This window comes from Lynx rufus, unplaced genomic scaffold (assembly GCF_022079265.1).
Source record: "Lynx rufus isolate CCGP_SWC_20201006 ecotype Redwood Valley unplaced genomic scaffold, mLynRuf1.p SCAF_4, whole genome shotgun sequence".
In the NCBI taxonomy this organism is placed as follows: Eukaryota; Metazoa; Chordata; class Mammalia; order Carnivora; family Felidae; genus Lynx; species Lynx rufus.
In genome coordinates, this window is record NW_025814856.1 from 17,758,813 (window position 1) to 17,778,516 (window position 19,704).

Here is a 19,704-nt window from a genome sequence, read left to right on the forward strand (position 1 = left end):
TGGTACAATCAGGAAGTCCCACCTTGGTATGCCCAGTCTCCAACTGTGGGTGAGTCCCGTCTCTGCCCCATCCATGGTTGAGAATTAGCTGCTACTCTCAGGACCAATCCAGCCTCATCTTCTACCCCAGTTGTCTTCCACAGCTTCTCCAAAGTCAGCAGTGTTGGCCCCCTGTATGTAGGTGGTTCCAGGACTGTGTAAAAAAAAAAAAAAAAAAAACAAGTCCCATGAAGAGGTAGAGCTCAGCCATCAGGGATGGCATGGACTTAGGTGTGTCCTGGAAAGGGGAATCCCTCTCTGGTGATGTCCATCCCAGAGTTCAGTGAAAAATGGAGGACTTAGCAGGGTAGATCCATCCCCAGGCTGTATCCCTTGCAGACATTAGAACTGAAGGGATAGTAGGGGTTAGGGGTCAGGGTTATGGGTACCTAGCACTCTGAGGGGAGGCTGACCCTTCTGCCTCTTGGTGCTCAGTATGTTCCAGATGGAACTCTGGGAGCATTCATCAGAGAAAAGTGTGACCTGACCTGGAATTTGGTGGATGCTGACCCTGTAGGCATAACTGGGATCAGACAGGATGAGGTTGGCAGAGACCACAAGGTTGTCCCAGGATCCAGCTCTTGCTCTCCATTTGGCATCTTTTACAGCCCTGAGTGATGGGACCTAGACCCATTTCCACCTGATCAGAGATCTGGTGAATATCTAGTTGTGGGCGAGGCCGGTGGGCCTGGGAGGGATCACTCAAGGAGGGAGTCTATGTGACAAAGAGAAAAGCCAGGGCTGGATCTTCAGGAGCCACTTCCAAGGGAGAAGAGGAACCAGAGCCTGTAAAAGACTCTGAGAAGCAGCACAAGCAGGAGCAGAGGTGCCAAGGTCACAAGGAATGAAACTCTGAAGACATCAGCAAGATTTCAGTTGAGATGAAGACCATAGGGACCTGTAGTTTTAGCTATATGGTGTTCCATAGAGACTTTGACAAGAGCAATTTGGGGGGAGCAGTGGACATGAAGTAGCAGGTAGCAGGTGATTGGAGGGGAGGAAGGGGAGGCTGGAGGGACTTGGGGGTACTGGGATGTGTCTTAAAGTAGGAGGCTTTTAAGTACTTAATTGCTGGAATGGAGAGGGGAAAGGGCCTGGAAAGGGAATAGTGGGAAATGTGAGGGTTCTGCAGAGCAGTGTGAACACCCCGTGGAGGAAGGTACAAGTGCACTAAGTGAAGAGCAAGTGAAAGGCAGAGTGAAGTGAGAGGATGGAAGCCACCTAGTCAGGTTCTGAAACCTGCCTTGATACCACCATTTCCATGTAGTCCTTCCAACTCCAACTGCCAGCCTGTGAAAGGAGCTGGACTCTCTCTCTAGTCATGGAGAAGGCACTGCCCACATTCAGGGCAGGCTTCAGAAGTCTGGCAAACCAAGGACTCAGTGCCTCCCCCCCCCGCCCCCCCAAGCAGCTCTCAACCCGTGACTGATGGAGATTTGAGAATGAATTCCTCAAGCAACCTTTGCTCTGGGAGAGAACCCAGCAAGATTTGGTCCCAGTTGCCAACAGTGGTAACTTGCTTGATGACACACCCTTTATTGGCTGCTTTCTCTTTTTGCCACTCCTCTGCTGGTGCTTCTTGGCCTCATCTCCCACATTAACTATATATACTGCTATCTTTACCTCCAGATGTGCTTCTGGGGAAAGTGAGACACACACTGTCCATGAAAGAGGGACAAGATAGTAGCAAGCCCAGAAACCCACAGGATTTCTTCTGGGTGACCACCAACCTGCACGAATGGGCTCCCAGCTCACAGATTTAGCCAATACTCTGCATGCTCAGAAGATAGGCTGGGCCAGGGTCTGGGTCTGAAATAAATAGGCCTCTGTCATACCAACTTGCTATGAACAGTCACAAAATGTCTTGGGCCCCAGAGTAGTCCAGGCCTCAGGCCCTAGAGAGAGACCTGCCTGGCCTCTGATTCTTGAAGTTCATCCCTTACTCAGAGCTACCCTCCCCACAAGAACTTTCCCCACCCAGGCCTGTGGAAGGGCCTGTCAAGCACTGAGGCCGGCACTGTGTGCTCCTCCATCCCCTGCTAGCCTCACTGTCCACCATAGGACCTATTCAGCGCCCTGCTGTGTGCCTGGGGAAGTGCGACCCAGCCACCGACCCCACCAAAGGCCCAGGCCACGCCCCAAACGTCCTCCAGGGGGCGCCGCCGCGAAGCCGGTCTTTGGGCTCTTTGAGCTTAGTGCCGGTGGGCGGGCGCCGGTCCCCCAAGCCTGCTGGTTCTGCTAGCCCGCCCTCCGCCCCTTCCCCCGCGGGTGTTCCCCAGGCTGGGTCCCACTCAGAACGATTCCCCACCACACACGTGTTGTGCTGCTCACTGCTGCTTCATTTCTCCTCCCGCCCGAGGTCGGACTCTAAATCCTGGACAGGCCCAGCGTCCACATGTCCATTTGTCTGTTTACCGGTTTGCGTGTGACTGTGGGTCGACGCGCCCTGCTCTGGCCACGGCAGGTGCAGGGTTAAGGCGGGGGGAGATTTTCCCCAGTCGGGAGGGGGGACGAGGGGCGGACCCGGTCCAGCCCCGCCCCGCGCCGAGCCGAGCCGGAGCCCCGCCGGAGCCCCGCGGAGGCTGGCCTCAGCCCCAGCCAGAGCCGGCACGGAGCCGGAACGGCGGACCCCGCGTCCCGGCGGCGCCGGAGCCCCGGCCGGTGAGTCCCGCAGGAGCCGCGCTCAGGGGAAGTTTGGGGCGCTGGGCGCAGAGCCCCAAGCGCGCTCGCCTGGACCCGCCCCCCGCCTCCCGCGAGCTGGAAGTTTGGGGCCAGGAGGCCATCACGCCAAGGGTCCCAGGAGCGTGGCCCCCACGGGAAAGGAAAGGCTGAGGAACTTGGGGATCTGCTGTGGAAGTCCAGCTGCTCATTCCTACTGGAAACGCCCTGGACTATGGGAGTCTAGAGTCCTATGATCATGGGATCCCCAAATCAACCTCCCTCCCCTACTTCTGGACACCAAGGAGACTGGCCTCTGGGAACCTGGCACGAACAACCCCCTGATAGTAGACCTGAAGGGGGAATGTGGGGCCCTGGCGTCCATCTCCTCCTCTCCTAGTCCCAAACGCCCTGATCTTGGCCTTTTGCTGGTGGGAATGGATGATCTCTATGGAATGGCCCCCAAAAGGGTTGTAAGTATACCCTGGAGTCTGATCCCTGGCAGCATGTGGGAGACCCACTGGAAGCCAATAAGGGGAGGGTACAGTAGGACTCCATTCATGCAAAGCACCAGAATGAGGATTGTTGAAAGGAAGGGAAGGGGGCCAGGGTGGAGTGTCTTATCCTAGTCAACTTACCTACCACCTAGACCTAGATTACTTACCTACCACCTAGACCTAGATTTGGCTGGGGTGGAGGTGTTAGGTGAAGGCAGGGGGTGGGAGGAGAATCCTTCATGCCCCATAGGAAGAGGGGAATTTGCCTGAGTATCTGGTAATCTGCCTTCTTTCCCACCCCAGAGGCACCTCAGCAGTGGTGTGCTAGCCAACAGGGGTATGTCCTCCCCCATGCCTTCCCACCAGTGATTCTGAGCCAGTCCTGCCCTTACCTACAGACTGCTCAACTGTACCCCGAGGGACTGGTCAATGGCCCTGACCCTTTGTTTTCCCTCTCTCCTCCAGGTGAAGGCAAGGTCCCTGGATTGGTCAGACACTCCCTGTAGTCCTGATAGAGTCAAGATGAGGCCGCATCATGCCCCTCAGTGAGGCCTACAGCCTGAGCAGATAGTATGGCCTACCACTGGAGGTGAACACCATGGCTACAGGAGGTGGCCGGGCCTTTGCTTGGCAGGTGTTCCCACCCATGCCCACCTGCCGGGTGTATGGCACAGTGGCATACCAGGATGGGCACCTGCTAGTGTTGGGGGGCTGTGGCCAGGCTGGACTGCCCCTGGACACTGCTGAGACACTGGACATGGCCTCGCATACATGGCTCACACTGGCACCCCTGCCCACTGCCCGGGCTGGTGCGGCTGCTGTGGTGCTGGGCAAGCAGGTGCTAGTGGTGGGCGGTGTGGATGAGGGCCAGAGCCCTGTAGCTGCTGTGGAGGCCTTCTTGGCTGATGAGGGCCGCTGGGAGCGTCGGGCCACCCTCCCTCAGGCAGCCATGGGGGTTGCAACTGTGGAGAGAGGTGAGTGGCCTTAAGGAGGTCCCTGAGGTGCTCCAACACCCTCCATCCTTTCCTTGGTCCCTTACTCTTAGAGATTGGAAAAAAGATGTAAATTTTGTCTGAGTACCCTGGACATAGATTTGATTCTTGTAAAGACCCTCTCCTACCTAGCTCTGAGCTGAGCTAACAGCAGCCTTAACTGCCTTTTCCAGCTGTGAAGTGGGAGAACGAGCCCAGGCTGGCCCTCAGAATGATGGGAGGCACCAACCACCTCCCTGACCATTCCTCCTAAGACACAAGGAGGAGTAGTTCAATGACTCTCAGGGTTATAAATAGTCTGGGGGAGGGGGATGGGAACAGGGCCTTGGCTCAGAGCCCAGTAAGTGCTTAGATTCCCCCCACCTTCCTCCCATATACACACTTACCAGGGAGCCTGAGATGGGAAGGCCAAGCTAGCCTGGGGATGGTTGCCATGGAAGCCCTCAGCTGACTGACCCGGTTCCCCAAGGCCCCCCAGACATGCTCCCAGCTGACCCTGAGGGTGTAACAGGGCAAGAACCTACTCTAAAAGGGCAGGATATAGAGGTGCTGGCAGGGCTCTTTGGCAGAAGGCTTGCAGCCAGCACCTCCATCCTACAAGCCTAAGCTCCTCTCCCAGCCCCCAGCTGATCTCCAGAGTTCCCTCCCCAGTCTGAGCTCTATGCTGAGCAGATCCCCATATGCCCCTCCCCGACTTAAATCATCCTCCACCTTCCTTCCCCTAGGGAAGTCCCCACCTTGTGGCCTCCAGGTCTGACCACCGGTCCTGCTTAGATGCCAGATTTGGTTGCCATAGCATCTCCAGGGAGACAGAGATGGATTATAATTAGATCATCTGCCTCCTGCTCTTCACTTGGAGGGGCCCTGGCCAGAGCAGGAATCCTAGCTCTCCCAGCCCCCACTCTGGGAAGTAAGGAGGGTTTCTGCTGCTTGGGAGACGTACTACACAGAAGTGGGTCCCCACCCACCCCCAGACCTGACCAGTGCAGCTGTCAGGGTAGAGTGCCCTGGCCAGGCTGAGGTGCACTCTGAATCGCTCTTTTCTATGCAGATGGTATGGTGTATGCTCTGGGGGGAATGGGTCCTGACACGGCCCCCCAGGCCCAAGTTCGGGTGTATGAGCCCAGGCGGGACTGCTGGCTTTCACTACCCTCCATGCCCACACCCTGCTACGGGGCTTCCACCTTCCTGCACGGGAACAAGATCTATGTCCTGGGTAAGGGCCTGGGGGTGGGGGCGGGGGAAGGATGTGGGAAAGGGGCTCGAAGTGCAGAAGCACCTATCTTCATAGGTTGGCTGGGATCAGGCTTAGTCTGGGATGGCAGAACAAGAGAAGTTTTGGGTGAACCAGGCTTGCTTGGAGGCTCTGACCTCTGGTGGCCCTACTAAGGCTGGAAAACCAAACCCCAATGCCTGAGGATCTTCAGGGTGGGTGATTCATGCTCTGTTGTGCACACAGCTGGGTATGGGTAGCTAAGGTGGGCAGCAGTAAAAGCTTAGCAACCTGGTGAAGGAGGAGCCTGCCAGGCCTCCTAGGCTCCTTCCAAGGTGCTCCAATTCCATTGGCAGGGGGCCGCCAGGGAAAGCTCCCAGTGACTGCTTTTGAGGCTTTTGATCTGGAGGCCTGTACCTGGACCCGGCACCCAAGCCTGCCCAGCCGCCGAGCCTTTGCCGGCTGTGCCATGGCAGAAGGCAACGTCTTTAGCCTGGGTGGCCTGCAGCAGCCTGGGCCCCACAATTTCTACTCCCGCCCACATTTTGTCAACACTGTGGAGATGTTCGACCTGGAACATGGTGAGCAGTGGCTGGCCTGGGCTGGCCTCCCACTTTCCGTGGGATGGAGGGGCACAGTGTGTGTTGGGGGACTTGATCTGACCTCCCCTTTCCTGCAGGGTCCTGGACCAAGCTGCCCCGCAGCCTACGCATGAGGGATAAGAGGGCCGACTTTGTGGTTGGCTCCCTTGGGGGCCACATCATGGCCATTGGGGGCCTTGGTGAGTATCTGTGGGGCTAGGGATAGGAGGCGAGTCCAAGACAGGCGGGAGTAACCCCAAGCATGAGCACTCCCTCCTGCCCTTCTCCAGGTACTCCAGGGATCAGGGCTTTGTGAGCTTGCCTTTCCCAATCTGTGAGGCAGGCAGGGTGTGGTCTGCACGGCCTAACTCTTGGGGTGTCCCTCAGCACCTGACTGAGGGCTTTGTACCAGCAGAGGTTTAGGAGACAGAAACAGGTCAAGTGACCACTGAATGAACGGACAAATAGAAATACGAAGAAATGAACGAATGATGAATGGGAGCGATGAGTAGCAAGGCCCTAGTAACCCAAGCAAAAGAGCTGGAGTCCTTGCAGTCTGTGCCATTTACAACTTCTGTCTCTTTCCTGCAGGAAACCAGCCATGCCCTCTGGGCTCCGTGGAGGGCTTCAGCCTTGCACGGCGGCGCTGGGAGGCCCTGCCTGCCATGCCCACAGCCCGCTGCTCCTGTTCTAGTCTGCAGGCTGGGCCCCGGCTGTTTGTCATTGGGGGTGTGGCCCAGGGTCCTAGCCAAGCTGTGGAGGCACTGTGTCTGCGTGATGGGGTCTGAATGCCTGATGGGACAGGTCCACTGGAGCAGCACAGTGCCAGAGACAAATGTCTGTGGCTCCTTTTGCTGCTGAAGAAGCTCACTGTGGCTCTGTGGGATGAGGGAGGCACAGGGGCAGGCAATTGAGACGAATGTCTCAAAGGGTGGGGGGGGCTTTGTCTTTAGTGCAGGACATATATGCTTATACCCACTTTTATCCCCATTCATTCATGGACCACGCCTAGCTCCACACTTGCTCTGGAACTACTGGGCCCTCTGTCTAACTGGGAAGTGGGAGGCTGGGAGAGCTGGCCTCATGTCCCACAGGATTAGTGCCTACCTAGAGTTGACCAGTCTCACCCCAATGGCTGTTCCTGAAAAATCCTAGCTGCCAGCCTGCCTTGAAGGCCTCTGTGGCCCCAGGAGGGTTCAGAGAGGGCAGGGGACACAGAGGGGATGGAGGAGTGGATACAGGAACGTTTAGAGGACCGGAAGAATATAGGCTTTGGGCCCTTTACACTGTTGACTGTGTGATCTTGAGCAAGTCATTTCACCTCTCTGTGCCTCAGCATCCTCATCCGTAAATGGGGATCTCTGAAACCTTCCTGCCCTACCTACCTCACAGGGCTGTTGTGAGGACCCAGGAAGTTCAGACATGAAAGTAAAAGTGCTGCTAAAATCTGGTGTGTGGCCCTGGTGTGGACTCCTGTGTTGCCCCTGCAACCTTTGGCCCTCCTTCAGGGGTCTCAACTCTCCCAGGGATGAGGGTTCAGAGTAGCCTTTTGAATCTGGCCTCTGTTGTCTTAGCCCCACCTAAGCCTCAGCTTCTCTTTTGGTGACATAGGATGACTGCTGTCTACCCCACTGCCACCCCCCGCAACTGTCCTGGTGTTAGAGGATACTCACACGATAGTCAAAGAAAAGCTCAGAAAACTACAACAAAGCACCCCAGGGTCAGGATGACCTCAAGGTCCATGTCACCCAGCAGCTCCTCGTCTGCTCACCTCCATAGGGAGGGGTAGCCCAGCATAGGCTGTGGCCAGGGCAGTCTCCCCCTGTCCCAGCTTAGGCATAACTATGTGGCCACACACCAGACCCCTAGAGACATAATAGCCTCCTGGAGAAATCAAAGCTGCCATCCTTTGCCTCCTCCTCCAGTCTTTGCTGGATACAAGTAGGGGTCACTGACTCTGCTTTCCCTGCAGCCACACTGAGTGCAAGGTACTCCCAGAACTGACTTGCTTTGGCCATGGTACTTCCTATAGACTTTACCCCTTCTCACTTAGTGGCAGGGTTCCCAGGGCACATCCTCCCCTGCCCAGCACACAGGCGCTATGGACCTTACTGCTCTCCAGCTTCTAAGACCCCTTGGGCTGTAAGTACAGATAGGCCTCTGTGTTAGCCATCCTTGTTTAATGCTCTGGACCAGTTTAGACATTCAGAGACCCCAGCATGAAGGTAATGCTGCAGCAGCTTGGGTCTTGGGATCCCTGGGAGGTCAGGCAGTGTGTTGGTGACTGGCCCCACATTGTTGCTGCCACAATGGCCACCCTGGGATGGTTGGCAGAAGTTCTGCTGATAGGTGGTGCTGGTACGGGGAGGCTGGATCTGCACAAAGTGGACAAGGCGCTGGGGGAGGTCACTGAGTCCAGGGCCTGACCGGAAATTGGCCTGGTAGGAGGATTCAAGGGGCCGCTGCTGACTCAACTCCAGCTCAGAGGGTGCCCAGCGCAGGAAGGTGTGCCGCTGCCACAGGTGCTCCAGGTCTTTTCGCCTTCCGATTCCCTGCAGCAGGCAGTAGGGGCCCTCCTCAACGGTATGGGCCGTTGGCCCACAGTCCTGGCACCAAACACCTCCCTCCTTAGGTCCTTCTCAACCCAAGCCTACTTGGTGATGCCTGGCTCCCCTGGCCCATACCCCAGCCTCTTTGGCCTGCTCCCCAGCCATGCCTTCCATTCCAGGGTGAAGCCTCTAGAAAGTCAGTGGGCCCCAGAATACTTGCACATTGTCAGGCAAGCCAGTGGCTGAAACCAAACCTCTGTTTGGGGAATGGGCTATTTTCCAGACAAGAGAGATTGTCAGGAGCCCTCCCTCCCCACAGTGTCTTATCCCCTCCACCCTACCTCAACTTCAACCTAGGCTGAGGGTCTGCCCACTCTCCTTCCTTTCTTCACTCACTTTGTCGAAAGAAGTACGGTTGTCATGCTTGGAGAAGAAGTGTTGCTGTGCTGGCTCCTTTAAAGACAGTGAGAAAGAAGGTGAATGGGGGGAAATGATGCTTACCTGCCCTTAAGATGTTATCTCAGGACCCATAATGGAGGGAAGCTGCCAGGAGCTACTATCCCTAAACTGCTAAACTTGCCAAAATCCTGAAAGGGCAGTTACAAATTAAAGCACCGCCTTACTCCTAGGACATCTCATGCTGGCATTTGCCTCCAAAGCAAAAGTCTCTAGGGCTGCTGATTGAGGATGGGGCTGAGGCATCTTCTAAGACATACTGCCATCAGGAGGGCAATGGTTCAAGGTTCATGTCAGACCCTTTATCTCTAGATTGCCCAGGACCAGGACCAGAGGCTTCCTTTCTGTCCACATTTAATCCCTCATCATCAACCCAAACTCTTGGCCCTAAGTAAGTACCACCTGAAAACTGTCAATTCTCTCTCTAGCTTGAGCTCTCTCCTGAATTCTAGACTCAATAGCCAACAGCCTATTTCATAGCCCCTTGTAAATGTCTTCCAGGTGTCTCCAAACACATGACTGAGCTCTGGATCATTCCCCAACCCCACCCCCCCACCCCTCAGAGCCTCCCCCAGCTCAGGTCATGGCAGCTAGGTCCTACCAAACACCTTGAAGTCCCCTTGATTCTTTTCTTTCATACCCTACATCCAGTGTGTCAAGAAATCCTGTTGATCATTCCTTCAATATGAACCTAGGATTGGACCATTCCTCAGCAAGTTCACTGCTTTCTCTCATCCAAGGGCCACCTCCTTCTCTTGCTTGAATTATTGAAAGAGCTTCCTACCTGGTGTCCCTGCTTCCAAGCTTTTCCCTCCAGTCTGTTGTCCTCTTAATAGGCAGAATAATTCTTATGATACATAGATCAGATCACCTTCCTTGTTTGCTGAAAACCCATGACAGTTCCTCATGTTTGTAAAAGCCAAAGTCTTCACAGTGGTCCATGAGACCCACACTATATTGATCCCTCCATTACCTGCAACTCGCACTGGCATCTTTACTGCTCCTCAAACACACCAGCTATTCCCACCTTGGGCCTTTGCACCACCTGTGCTTTCTGTCTGGGACTCTTCCTGCAACTGGCCATAGGACTCCCTCTCACTTCCTTCTTGGGAGGGCTTCTTCAAGCACTATACCAGCAGTGCCATCATGCCAACTCTGCATTTTTCACTTTCTGGAATACTATGTGACTACATAGTATGATGTTGCTTACCAGGTAATACTCCTGACTAAAACATAAGCTCATTGTGGGCAAAGGTTATTGTCTGTTTTGCTCACATCTGTAACTCCAAAACTGAGCATAGTGCCTGGCACTGGGCTCAATATGTGTTTGCTGTTTAAATCATGAACAGGGACAGAGGTCCCTGGGGCATTTGCTTTGGCCCAGCTGGGAGCCAGAGAACCATGCCCTATCCCCAGGCAGAGAAAGACCACCTCCCAAACCCCCAGACCTCAATAGAAATCTCTCCCAAGACCATCAACCTTGCCTTTGTGCCTGGTCTCTGCCCCCAGAGTCCCCAGTCTCTAGTCAGTCATTCAGCTTCTCCTGCTGTAGACTTGAATGAAGTGTCTGATCTGATGAGTTCAGGCTTTCCTGGGTTGGGGTATGAGCAGTGGCTGACAGCAGGTTCCTAGAGTAAAGGCTGGGGCTAGATCCATCCCAGATCCCTGAACCAGATTCTTCAGGGTGGAGCCTGTGGTGTGTGTCTTTAAAAAGCTCCCCTACAGGAGATCCTGCCTTAGACACCTGGTGCTGGTTTTCCAGGTAGATTGAAAACTCCATGAAGGTGGGAAGCCAGCCAGCCTTACCTTCCATTCCTCATAAAGCAAGCTGACACGACAGAGATTAAAAACCCAGGACCCTTTTAGAAAAAAAAACATAGGAAAAAATCTTCAGAATCTAGAACTAGGGAAAGAGTTCTTAGACTTGACACCAAAAGCAAGAGCAATAAAAGAAAAAATTGACAAATTGGACCTCATCAAAAAATTTTTTCAAGTTTTGCTCTGTGAAAGTTTATGTAAAGAGGATGAAAAGACAAGCTACAGACTGGGAGAAAATATTTGCAAACCAAATATCCAATGAAGGAATAATATCTAGAATATATAGAGAATTCTCACAATTCAACAGTAAAATAACAATCCAATTATGGGAATGCAAGCTGGTGCAGCCACTCTGGAAAACAGTATGCAGGTTCCTCAAAAAACTAAAAATAGAACTACCCTACAACCACTACTAGGTATTTACCCACAGGATACAGGTGTGCTGTTTCGAAGGGACACGTGCATCCCCATGTTTATAGCAGCACTATCAACAATAGCCAAAGTATGGAAAGAGCCCAAATGTCCATCGATGGATGAATGGATAAAGAAGATGTGGTATATATATACAATGGAGTATTACTCAGCAATCAAGAAGAATGAAATCTTGCCATTTGCAACAACGTGGATGGAACTGGAGGGTATTATGCTAAGTGAAATTAGTCAGAGAAAGACAAAAATCATATGACTTCACTCATATGAGGATGTTAAGAGACAAAACAGATGAACATAAGGGAAGGGAAGGGAAACAAAAATAATATAAAAACAGGGAGGGGACAAAACAGAAGAGATTCATAAATATGGAGAACAAACAGAGGGTTACTGGAGGGGTTGTGGGAGGGGGGATGGGCTAAATGGGTAAGGGGCACTAAGGAATCTACTCCTGAAATCATTGTTGCACTATATGCTAACTAATTTGGATGTAAATTTAAAAAAATAAAAAGTAAAATTAAAAAAAAATCCAATTAGAAAATGGGCAAACAACATGAAGACATTTCACCAAAGAGGATATACAGATGGCAAATAACACAGGAAAAGATGTTCACCATCATTAAACGTTAGGGAAATGCAAATTAAAATCACAATGAGATATCATGACATATTAATCAGAATGACTAAAATAAAACATAGAGACAACACCAAATATTGGGGAGAATGCAGAGAAACTAGATCATTAATACATTGCTGGTGGGGATGTAAAGTGGTACATTCACTCTAGGAAACAGTTCAGCAGTTTCTTTTAAAAACTAAACATACAACTACCAGGTGACCAAGCAATTGCATTCCTGGACATTTATTCTAAAGAAATGAAAATTTATGTTCCCCCCAAAACCTGTACACAAATGTTCATAGCAGCTTTTTTTATAAGAGTCAAAAACTAGAATCAGCCCAGATATCCTCTAATAGGTGAATCGTTACACAAAGTGGTATATACGTACCATAGAATACTACTCAGTAGTGAAGAGGAATGAACCATGAACAACTTAGATGAATCTCTAGGAAATTATGCTGAGAAAGAAAAACCAATGTCCAAAGGTTTCATGCTGTATCATTTTATTTATATAATCTTTTTTAAGGTTTATTTATTTTGAGAGAGACAGAGATAGTGTGAGTGGGGGAGGGGCAGAGAGACAGGGAGAGAGAATCTGTGGAGCCCGATGCAGGGGCTCAAATTCACGAAACTATAAGATCATGACCTGAGCTGAAACCAAGAGTTGGACACTTGACCGACTGAGCCACTCAGGTGCCCCTATATAACATTTTGAAGTGACAAAATTTTCGGGAGAAGAGAGTGGTGGTTGCCAGCGATAAGAGACAGAAGAAGGGTGGAGGAGCAGAAGGCTGGTGGGTGTGGTCACAAAAGGCCAGAACCAGGGATACTTGTGAGGTTGGCCAGTATCTTAACTGTGGTGGTGGATACACAAACCTACATTGGTGATAAAATTGTATAGATCTTAATACACACACAGAAATGAGAATAAGTAAAACTGGAAATCTGAGATAGATGGATTGCATTAATGAAAATGTCCTGGTTGTGATATTATACTATAGTTTTGCAAAATGTTATCATTGGGGGAAACTGGGAAAAATGTAGAAAGGATTTCTATTATTTCTCATAACAGCTTATGAATTTATAATTGTTTCAATAAAAATTACAATAAAAAAAACCCTGGGAATCTGCAGCAAGTTCCAATTGATCCCCAAATTTCTTTTGCATCTCTATCCTCAGCTGAAGAATTGTACACAGCCCTGGAATGTGGATGCCTCTGTTGTTGGAGGCAGCCCTGACTATGAAAACTCACTATATATATTTTTTTGTCTTTTGATTTTTAAAAAAATTACTCAAAAAAGTTTCATTAAAAAAATTAGCTTTCTGACTGCGTTTGTGCCTTCAACACTTTAACAGCGTTTTTCTGCTCCTCAATAAGGAAAGCACACTTGATCTGGTCATGGACACACTTAGCATATGTAAAGTACCACCCTGCTGACATGGTTTTCTGTTTTAGACAACCTCATAAGAACTTTAGGTCTCACAGCACAAACTTCTTGAAGTCAGCCTGCTCATGTGCCACATGCAGATTTGGGGGCTTTTCCAATCTTGTTGGTATAAAAGTACACAATTCTATTACCATGGATTCAGGACAGCTTAGTTTTGTTAGAGACTGTATTGTAGGATGGCCTATGATGGTATGCCAAACTTTGGATCATTCTGAATGCCTCTAGACACCATCCCCAGAAGAGCAAAACTCACTATTCTTACAGTGGCAGGATAATCTAGTGACTCCCACTGACTTAAGTTTTGTTCTCACAATAGTGAGAGCCTGGTGAGAAGTGTGGTCATTTCCTTCCACCCAGGCAGTTCTGAGTATTCCTGTACCTGGAGAGAATTTCACCTGCTTATTTGCTTCTAAACCATCTAATGCTCCTTTTCCATTGAGGTAGTAAAGCCTATAGTCTCTGAGCAGGTGCAGCTTGGGCTGGGGTTCCAGCTGAAGAGGCCTTGGAGGAGAAGTAGATTTCTTGGGAGGGGGCAATATTTGTGTATGGGAAGGCTAAGGGACCCTGTGGAGGCTGGACGTTTTGCAGTCAGTAGGGTGCTGAGTGAGGAGCCCCTGTAACAGACTGAGGCATGGCAGGGGTTGCACCGCCAATGAAAGACCTACTCCAAATCATGGGTCCCTGGGACTCTTGTCTGATCTTAAGAACAAACAGAACCAGGATTACATGTCCCAAGAGTTAGGTAGGTGAAAGCTACCAATAAATTAATCTCATCTAGAAGATAAAAAGAAGAAAAGAGAAATTTCTTGTGTCTAAATGACATGAACAAAATTTCTACCTGCTCCAAACTAAAGAAAAGTGGTGTCACATCTTAGAAAGGTTTTCAACAATAGCTGTAATCAGCTGGCTGAAATCTGGTATCTCTCAACTAATAGGAAAATAAAATGTGCACCTTCCCCAAGCAGTCCCACTAATTAGAAGAGCTTTAGACCTAGAAAGAGCCGCTATACTTGGCATTTATACAATCTGAGTCCAAGATACATAGATCATGCTGTTTGGAGCCAGTGGTAATGCTAGTAAATGCTTTGTGTAGCAAGTCTTCAATTAAAATATGCCCCAAAACATGTTCCCTACTTCTTTCCTGGGGACCAGATTGAGAGGATGTTCCAGTTTTTAGGATTAAAACTGCCACTGGGCTACTACAAACACCTAGCCAGAAGTCCCCGGTTTGCCTCTATCCCTGCACTACCCCGGTCCCATTACTCTCAAGGGGAGGTGGACCCAGATGAGCGGTCTGGAGTTGCATTTGGGCCTGGCTCACTCAGTAGGCATTGCCAGCCAGTGCTTCCAACTGAGAATCCTAAGGAGATTCAGGCTCCATAGCATGGCAGCCTCCAGGACCCTGTTCTTGGCCTGGGAAAGCAAGTGCTGGAAAATTCAGATGGCAGATCAAGTAGGATCTGTCTAGAAGCTGGGAAGCAAGAAGCTGTAGTGGGCAGAGCATGTTCCAGACACTCCTCCAGGTCCCTTTCCAAGGTCTTCCCACTGCTGTTGCCCACAGGGATGATCTGAGTGCATTCCTCACCAGGCTGCCTTCCCTCTGGCCACTGGAAAGCCCTGGGAGGAGATAGAGAGAAGAAAGGAGGAGGTGTTTCTTCTCTTAACTCCCTCCCAGGCTAGCCCTTGCCTGTCTGTGTCTCTCCACCCAAGATCATGACTCCTCTCAGTGTGGTTCTCTCCACACCACCCTCTCTTTCTGGGTTCTAGGAGCCATACCTTCCCCTTGTCCCTTTGGGTCCAAAGGTACTGACCACCTGGTTGTTACCAACTTGTGATACCACCTTTACCTGAGGCTCTTACATCTATTCCTTTGCATGTACACTCTGCTGAGTTCTCCTGCATTGAGTGAGCTTTTTACTGTTGGGACCCCCAACTGATGCTCAGTGCCCTCTCCTTGTCTCCAGGCCTAGAAGCAGTGGAGGGTCTGGGCCCTGCATCTCTCTCCTGTTCTCTGGAAGCCTTTTCCAGCCACCTCTGCCATCACTCCTTTCTGGTCCTCGTTGCCTACACATGTCACTTTATATGCTGCTTCCCTCACCAGAGAAGGCCTCCTGGGGCCCCCAGACTATAAGGCTGACTGTGTGTTTGACCATGGGCTTTTATGACATCAAAGAACCTAGGCTTGAGAGCAGTTGTTGGAAAAACTCAAGGCTTACATTATGGATTCTGGAAGCTCTCTTTCCATGGCCACTTACCCAACCTGGGCCCTGACTCTCCCTACATCTAGAAAGAACATTGAGCAAGACTATCTAGCCTGGTACTAGCTCTTCTCCACCCTGTCTGTAAGGGGAAGACCTGCCACTTCAGGGAAGAGGAGCCAGGCCTCATGCATTTCCTGGGGATAGGCTGGCATAAGATGTCAGTCCAGCTGTGGTAGGTCTAGGGATGATGCTCTTGGGGTCTGAGACAAGTAGAAACTGGCCCAGCCACCCCAGCTTCCCCCAGGGCTACCTTGTACCTGACATCGCTGCAGGAACACTGCTGGAGGCTGGGGCTTGGCTGCAAGACGGTATTCTTGAGCACTTTCACTCTTGAATTGGCCTCTGTAGTGCCCATAAAAGCCAGTGTTGTGCTATAACAAGGCAAGTATGAGGGTGAATCCTTCACAAACCCTTACCCTGAGTCTCAGACCTCAGGGTCTCCTGGCTAGAAGCCTCTCTTGGGAGCTACTGACAGAATAAAAAGAATCTGAGAACAAGAGACACCCGTCTGCCATCCATCATTAGAACAGTTGGCTTTAGCTGTGCTGGCTCACCTGGGAGGGCTATGTGTGGGCAGGGAAAGGCTACCTTTTTTTTTTTTCTTTCCCTTCTTTCCTTTCTTCCATCTTTCTTCACTATCTTTCCCTTGAGGCCCTAATATAAGCTGGGGAGACAGCAGTGAAAGGACTGAAAGATCCTGGCCCTTGTGAATCTTCCTTCTAGTGGAGGAGTCAGACACAGCAAATAGGGTCGGGGAAGAAATAACCTGATGACTAGGATCAATAGTGATAGAGAACAGGGATAGCCCCTCATGACATTGAGGGTGGGACCTGAACGTGAGAAGGAGTCAGCTGTATGAGGAACAGCAGAAGAATATTCTATGGGATGGGAACTGAAAGAGTAAAAGGACTGGAGGTCAGAAAAAGAGAGATATGTTAGAATAAACAAGAGGCTTTATGACTAAAGGATTGTGAGCAAACAAGTGAGGTAAGGTCAAGGAAACACTGGTTTAAGAATATGCATTCTCGGGCCACCTGCATTTTTTGGGTTGCCTGGGTGGCTCAGTCGGTTAGGCATTTGACTTCAGCCCAGGTCGTGATCTTGTGGTTCATGGGTTCAAGTCCCTCATTGAGTTCTGTGCTGACAGCTCAGAGCCTGGGGCCTCCTTTGGATTCTATGTTTCCTTCTCTCTCTATCCCTCCCCAATGCATGCTCTTTCTCAAAAATAAATAATTACAAATTTTTTTTTAATAAAAGAAAAAAGAATATGGATTCTCTTCTAAGAACAAAGGGAGACTTTTCATCAGGGGAGGGGCTCAAACAGGTTCTGAGCTGAGGTGATTCAAAGCACTGAGCAAAGTTTTGAGAACAGGCCACTGTCCAGTGATACGATCTTTCTCTGGGGATTGAATGGATCCATCTTGGGCATCCATTGACAAAGTCACGAACACCTGTTTGCCACATACCCTGATGTTCTGGGGCAAGAAGGGCACCCTCTGAAACTGGGACACCTAAGCAAGGGATAAACTTTTCAAAATAAGTACTTCACTAACAGTGATACCTTCTGGAGAGAATTTCAGAGACAGGGACTGGCAAAAGACAGAAATGAGCATTTATCAGGGGTCTAAGAAGGAGCCATACTGTGTTGATGTCATTAGGTAGACACCCTATGGACAATAAGCATGTCTAGCCAGGGAACTCCTAGAGCCCAACTCTTTGTCCTGAGAGCTCCCTGGAGAGGATCGGTGTGGTTGGTCCTCCATGATCATAGCCCTGAGCAGAAAGAAGCTCTCCCAAGTTTGTCCTCTGGCCATTACTGTGGGTTCTTATACATGACTAAGAGGCCCTTTATCTTTTCATCCCACTGAGGGCTCAGGTTGCCCAACTTGTCTGTCCATCTTTCTACTGTCTGTTGGACGCTGCTTGCTCAATATTCAGTTTAATTCAATAGTATTTACTGGGCCTTTACTGCATTCCAGGCATGGGATATACACATGGAAGAAAACAGTCTTTGACTGCAAGATGTTCCCAGTATAGAGAACAGTCAAATTTCAGAAGTATGGGAGGACCAAGCAAGGGACTGGGAATAAATGGGGTGGCTATTAGACTAGGAGGTTCAGCTGATTAGCATCAGACCAGGACACATGGAAAAGGACATGGCATTGTAAAGACTAGGTAGGCTACAGGGGTGACCTCAGAATGGCAGAGGGGGAGTGGGAAGTTCAAGGTCCTTCACGAGCCTGTGTGCTCAATGAAACCTGTCTTGCTAAATTTATTCTCATGATTCATTCAAATTTCAGGTACTACTCTAGAGCCAAGGGCCAGGATAAATTGTAAAATGCACTCTTACCCAGGATCCTACTAAAGCACTTTGCATCTTTCCAGGAAGGAAGCAGAAAAGGCAAACTTTCCTCTTGTCTTTTTGAGCCTATGCCTGAGGAAAGAGAATCTCAGAGGTCAACCTCTTGTTGCTTAGTGACAAAGAGAGGTTGTGACTGCACAATGCTGCTGGTTGTTGAGGCAGTACCCAGTCTGCTACCCCTTTGTGCTTCCTGCTTGGTTTTACTTCTTTACTTCTTTATGAGAGAAATATGCCCCTCATCATTAACATTCTGGGAGAGTCCTTACATATAGAAACATAGTCCACAGTGGAGTGTGATGAATACAGTCAATGAAATATCAAAGAACATTTTAGAGGTGAATCTTGCATTTTAGAATTGTGCAACCATACTGCCAGGGACATAAATTTAGAAAGCATTCCGTGGACTCAGAAGAAATGTTAAAAGGGTTTATGGCTCTTAGGATAAAAGTGCTGCTTCAGAATAAGGCTCTGTAAACTTTTCTCTCAGGAGTCTATGATGCCTGAGAACACTGGGGCAGGTGACTGTTACCAGGGCCCCAGTGAAGAAAGAGAGCATAATAGAGCAGCAAAAGAAGGAGCATGAAAATATTTGACATTGTGGTTCCATTCCAAGCTACTCTTCGGCAGATTATTGTCTCTTTCTCATTTGTAACACAGGGACATGAAGAGTTCAGCCCTTTCACTAACCAAAAGAAGAGGCAATCAGCCTCTAAAAATGTACCAATAAAAAGCAGGGGTGCCTGGGTGGCTCAGTCGGTTAAGTGTCTGACTCTTGCTTTCAGCTCAGGTCATGATCTTAAGGGTCAGGATCTCATAGTCAAGATCGAGCCCCATGTTGGGATCCATGCTAAGTGTGAAGCCTGCTTGGGATTTTCTCTCTCTCTCTCCACCCCTTCCCTGCTCGTGTGTGCTCTCTTTCTCTCAATAAACAAACTTTTTTCTTTAATTTTTTAATGTTTATTTATATTTAAAGGAAAGAGAGACAGAGCATGAGCAGGGAGGGACAGAGAGAGAGGGAGACAAAGAATCTGAAGCAGGCTCCAGGCTCCAAGCTGTCAGCACAGAGCCCAATGAGGGGCTCAAACTCATGAACCGTGAGATCATGACCTGAGCCAAAGTCAGATGCCCAATCGACTGAGCCACCCAGGCACCCCAAATAAACATTAAAAAAAAAAAGAGTTTAGCAGGAGGAAACATTTAGACCCAGCTGGTGTCACTGGTGTAAGCCGTACTAGCCAGAAAGCCCACCCTACTATAGTTACCCTTACGATCCCTTCTCACATGTATTCACAGGTACAGAAATGTTCATTGCAGCATCTGCATAGGGAAAGAAAAAAACTGTAAGCAGTCTGAATGTTTTACCAACAGGGCAATAAGAAAGATACTTGAATCCACAAAGATATGTCTTAAAAACGGTGAGTCAAAAAGTCAAATTGTAGAAATATGCACAAATTATACCATTTATAAAATGATTCAATCATGTAAAACAATGTTATGTATTGTTTATGGATACAAACATATGAACTAAAAGTATAAAACATGCATAGAAATGATAAGCATCAAATTCAAGATAGAGGATAGATGAGATCATGGCTTGAGCTGAAGTCAGACACTTAACTGACTGAGCCACCCAGGTGCCCCTAATATATGTGTGTGTGTATATATATATATATATATTTTTTTTTTTTTTTAAGTTTTTAATGTTTTTATTTACTTTTGGGAGAGAGACAGAGCAGCATGAGCAGGGCAGGGGCAGCGAGAGGGAGACACAGAATCTGAAGC

General features: G+C 49.6%; 2 protein-coding genes and 1 pseudogene across 2 annotated transcripts; 1 reads left to right on the plus strand and 2 right to left on the minus strand.

Annotated features, from left to right (window-relative positions):
• Positions 1–3,792: 3,792 nt before the first annotated feature.
• KLHDC8B (kelch domain containing 8B) lies at positions 3,793–6,768 on the plus strand. Its single transcript, XM_047094576.1, has 5 exons — positions 3,793–4,168; positions 5,238–5,402; positions 5,756–5,980; positions 6,079–6,180; positions 6,572–6,768. The coding sequence occupies exons 1-5, from the start codon at positions 3,793–3,795 to the stop codon at positions 6,766–6,768; spliced, it is 1,065 nt and encodes a 354-aa protein (XP_046950532.1).
• A 1,377-nt stretch (positions 6,769–8,145) lies between these two features.
• Positions 8,146–17,937, minus strand: CUNH3orf84 (chromosome unknown C3orf84 homolog). The gene is made up of 4 exons (XM_047097443.1): positions 17,911–17,937; positions 15,818–15,931; positions 8,926–8,982; positions 8,146–8,556 (listed from the first exon to the last, which is right to left on the minus strand). Exons 1-4 carry the CDS (start codon positions 17,935–17,937, stop codon positions 8,146–8,148), a joined length of 609 nt encoding a protein of 202 aa, XP_046953399.1.
• On the minus strand, positions 13,167–13,509 carry LOC124524980 (60S ribosomal protein L34-like; annotated as a pseudogene).
• Positions 17,938–19,704: the final 1,767 nt, after the last annotated feature.

What these genes read in the sequence shown, in the direction of transcription:
- KLHDC8B (XM_047094576.1), top strand. Translation starts at nt 3,793, where the DNA reads ATGGCTACAGGAGGTGGCCGGGCCTTTGCTTGGCAGGTGTTCCCACCC. An exon ending in GGTTGCAACTGTGGAGAGAG is followed by an intron (nt 4,169 to 5,237) that starts GTGAGTGGCCTT and finishes TTTTCTATGCAG; the next exon opens with ATGGTATGGTGTATGCTCTG. An exon ending in CATGGCCATTGGGGGCCTTG is followed by an intron (nt 6,181 to 6,571) that starts GTGAGTATCTGT and finishes TCTTTCCTGCAG; the next exon opens with GAAACCAGCCATGCCCTCTG.
- CUNH3orf84 (XM_047097443.1), bottom strand. Translation starts at nt 17,937, where the DNA reads ATGCAAAGTGCTTTAGTAGGATCCTGG. An exon ending in TGTTCCTGCAGCGATGTCAG is followed by an intron (nt 8,983 to 15,817) that starts GTACAAGGTAGC and finishes CTGTCTTTAAAG; the next exon opens with GAGCCAGCACAGCAACACTT. An exon ending in ACCGTACTTCTTTCGACAAA is followed by an intron (nt 8,557 to 8,925) that starts GTGAGTGAAGAA and finishes CATACCGTTGAG; the next exon opens with GAGGGCCCCTACTGCCTGCT.